The following is a 3,933-nucleotide window of genomic DNA, read 5'->3' as shown; positions in this document are numbered from 1 at the left end:
TATTACGTGGGATTTGTTAAAACCGCTGTGTAAACCTGTTTTGGCCCCACCGTGTTTTCTCAGACTCCCGGCATCCTCCTCCTCTTCCTCCCTTCACCCTCCCACTGTCCCTCCCCTCCTCCTCTTCTCCTCCTTCCCTCCCTCCCTGCCTCCCTCTCTACCCCACCCCCCCTCCCCTCTATCTCCTCCATCCTACGCCGAACCCCTCTCTCCCTCCTCCTCCTCCTCCTCCTTTCCTTCCCCTCTCGCCCTCCTCCTTCTCTTCTTCCTCCTCCTCCTCCTCCTCCTCCTCCTCCTCCCCCCACCACTCTGTTTAGATAACTTTTATTGAGCCGCGGCTAATCTCTTTACCCCGGATTATCGTGCCGGGCCGAGGGGTTAGAAGTGTTGGCACCAAATTACCCTCTGAGACTTGGGAATTGTCCCTCAGATTAAAGGGGGAAAATTGCGAGGGGAAGGACCACGTAATTCGCTCGCCTCGCTTACCAATCATCTGATATCAGTGGGCGGAGTCGGAGATCATAACTCAGAAGAGACGAGCGGCGATTGGCTCGCGGTGACAATAGGCAGCCATTCAACGGCAGGCGAGAAGCTCACTCGCGCGGGGATTGGTCGAGGCGCTGGTGGGCGGGGCCGAAAATATAACATGGCGAAGGATTAAACTGTTGGCTTAAAGTAAATTTTCCGAGACTTTAAGCGAGTTCAGTCGGCCTTTGGAGCGGAACCAGAGAGTAACGCAGTGCGGTGGTGGACGCTTGTTGACTTAGCAGCCGCTACTAATTCTTGTGGTGTTTAGAATAGCAACAACACTGTTTTCTTTAGCATTGTTGGAATCATAAGAAAAAGACTGCCGATGTGTTTTCACGATTTTAATCAAGCCACGAGCCAAGAATTTTCTTAAGAAAGATAACGTGGTGCAGCTGATTTGTATAAGGAACTCTCCGTAGTGCACATTGCGTGTGACCGCCGCCGCGCCCCACCGATTTGTGAGCCGAGGTTGGATTACACGATCGGCGCCCGCGGACGCCCAGCACAGCGACCAAGACGATTCTGCCGCCCTCGTCCGCCCGCCCACCCGCCCGTTTCCTGACGCCCGCCGCCCGCGACAGCGCCATCCCCAAGCGAGGATCGGCGCGTCTTGGCTGCTCAGTGAGGAGCCTATAGCCAGGGTAAGCTCGTGAAGGCGCCCGCCTGTGCGTGAGGACACGGCGAGGAGGCCAAGGACCTGCTGGGCAGCGCCGCAGGTGAGATCGCAGGCGGCCGGGTGAGAGCGGCGACCGCCCGCACCGCCGCTGCTCTCCCTCACTCTCGAGCGCCTCCGCGGCTCCCCTCGGCGGGCCTCGGCGTCCCCTCGCGAAGGCAGGCGGTCTACCTCCCGGGAGGTAGGCCAGATTATGCTGTGCAGCCATGTGTGACCAGTGGTCGACCTACCCCGTCAAGATGCACACCTTGTTCGGGGACCAGCAGTCCTACTACCGGCACGCGGCGGCCACCTACCCGCCGGCGGCCCTGCAGCAGATGTCCAGCATGACGCCCAACGCCTACAGCTACGACGGCTACACGGCCATGAGCCGCTACCACCCGTACGGCTACAGCCCGCAGCAGCACACGCCGCCCAAGGACATGGTGAAGCCGCCGTACTCGTACATCGCCCTCATCACCATGGCCATCCAGAACAACCCCGACCAGCGGGTGACGCTCAACGGCATCTACCAGTTCATCATGGAGCGCTTCCCGTACTACCGCGAGAACAAGCAGGGCTGGCAGAACTCCATCCGCCACAACCTCAGCCTCAACGAGTGCTTCGTCAAGATCCCGCGCGACGACAAGAAGCCGGGCAAGGGCTCGTACTGGACGCTGGACCCCGAGGCGCGCAACATGTTCGACAACGGCTCGTACCTGCGGCGCCGGAAGCGCTTCAAGAAGAAGGACGCCATCCGGGAGAAGGACGAGGCGCTCAAGCGGCAGCAGGAGACGCAGGGCACGCCCACGGGCACGGAGCCCGAGCCGCGGACGCAGCAGGCGGACGCCACGGCCGTGGGCATCACGCAGCAGTCGCAGCCGCAGCCACAGCAGCAGCAACCGCAGCAGCAGCAGCCGCACCAACAGCAGCCTCCGACGCAGCCGCCGCCGCAGCCGCGGTCGGTGGTGTCGGGGCCGCAGGAGGGGGACGGCGGGCAGGTGGGGGGCGGGACCCCCCTATCGCCCCTCTGCCAGCCCAAGACCGAGCCCCTCGACTCCCCAGACCTCCCCCCCGCCTGCCTGCCGGAAGTCAAAGCCGCCGCCCACACGCCGCCCCTGCACGCCCACACGCACACGCCGCCTCTCCACAATCACACCCACACGCCGCCCCTGCACACCCACGCCCACCTCCCGCCCACCTCGCTGCCCACCACGTCCGCGAGCGCCGGCCACGAGGGCTCCTACCTGGAGGTGGGCTCCTCGTTCAGCGTGGACTCGCTGGTGCCCGGGAGCCGCGACGTGGGGCGCGAGGCCTCCCCCGGGGCGCTCCTGACGGAGGCGCAACAACAGTACCGCTCCAACATGTACTACGACACGATGGGCTACTGCCAATACAGCGACACCCGCGCCCCCTCGGTCTTCCCGACGGCCGCCGCCGAGGACATGAGCGCGTGCGGCAGCGCCGTGGCCGCCGGAGGGGCTGCGGCCGTGGGCGGCATGACCATGCAGGCGGCGGCGGCGGCGGCGGCCTACTCGCGCTCGCACGGCTCGTGGTACTCGCAGCCCCTGGAGACCGGCTCGACCGCGGGCGGCGGCGACGGAGGCTTCCCCAACGTGCGCGACATGTTCGAGTCGCAGCGCCTCCTGACCAACCCGTCGTGCCAGCTGGGCTTCCGCGCCTCCTACAAGTACCCGGCGTACTACGACGACGCCGCCAAGTACTGAGGCCTGGCGAGGGAGGGCCTGGTAGGCGCCTGAGAGCGAGGCACGAGCGAGAAGGACCTGAAAGGGAAGGAAGGACTGCGCCCCCGGGAGGACCTGGAACCGACCATTCTCTTGGATCATGATCATTATTATCATTAGATTATTATTATTTTTTCATTCGTATATAATGGCAGTGTTCCCCCACCCCCTTGACCTCCCTCCTACGGCGCGTCCCCCCCCTCCTTCGGCCACGTCGTCCTGCAAGGGTCCGCGGGCGGGAGGGGTGGCGAGACCGCGCCCGAGCGACAGGACTTACGGGCGTCTGGCACGCCCACAATCTAGTGAAACCAAAGAGGACAAGCCTAGTGAAGCTGGCGACCGCGTAGCCATTACGGTCGTCCAGTGTGTGTTCCGTTATTAATTACAGTGACTTCACCATGTGCTGTCTACTGGCACCTTGTACGTCCTGTGTGAGCGCGCCCACCATGTGCATGCGCCTTCAAAGCTATGTACGTATAGACAGATTCATGTACGCATAGGGTCCCTTCCTATGAAAGTATATGAGCGATCGATGTACCTCTAGGACATGCCGATGTGTATATCTTGATATTATTTAACACTGTGTAACATAACGCATAATATATTACGCTTTTTGATACGTGCAGGCTTTCATTTCCTACCCTTTGACATGCAGGCTAAAGGTTCAGTCAGGTATATATTTCCTGAGGTCAGAACAAACTAGATTATTTTCATTTAACAAAACCATGCCATGAAGTAATGGAAAAAAAAAGAAACTAGAGATTGTATTGTGTCTATAAATGTATCAGAGGAATACATGATTTACCAACAGGAATACGCAATGGCTGGAGCGATTTTGACAAAGAGGAGTAAAAAAAAAAAAAAAAAAAAAAAAAAAAAAGGAAAAAGATAAAAAAAAAGTTTAAAAACCTTTCTTTGTTCAGATGAGATTCTTTCTTTCTGTCTTTTTATCAGGTATAAATTCATATGATATAATATATAATATAATATAATATAATATAACATCAT

At 58.9% G+C, this 3,933-nt stretch overlaps 1 protein-coding gene across 1 annotated transcript; it reads left to right on the top strand.

Annotated features, from left to right (window-relative positions):
- The first annotated feature begins 399 nt into the window (after positions 1-399).
- Positions 400-3,544, top strand: LOC122243244 (uncharacterized). The gene has a single exon (XM_043000740.2). It carries the CDS (start codon positions 1,408-1,410, stop codon positions 2,905-2,907), a length of 1,500 nt encoding a protein of 499 aa, XP_042856674.1. The 5' UTR covers positions 400-1,407; the 3' UTR covers positions 2,908-3,544.
- The last annotated feature ends 389 nt before the right edge of the window (positions 3,545-3,933 follow it).

This window comes from Penaeus japonicus, unplaced genomic scaffold (assembly GCF_977035675.1).
Source record: "Penaeus japonicus unplaced genomic scaffold, GWHDUDI00000001_assembly GWHDUDI00000035, whole genome shotgun sequence".
Lineage (NCBI taxonomy): Eukaryota > Metazoa > Arthropoda > Malacostraca > Decapoda > Penaeidae > Penaeus > Penaeus japonicus.
The sequence above is the reverse complement of the archived record's forward strand: the minus strand, read 5'-3'. Positions and strand labels throughout refer to the sequence as shown.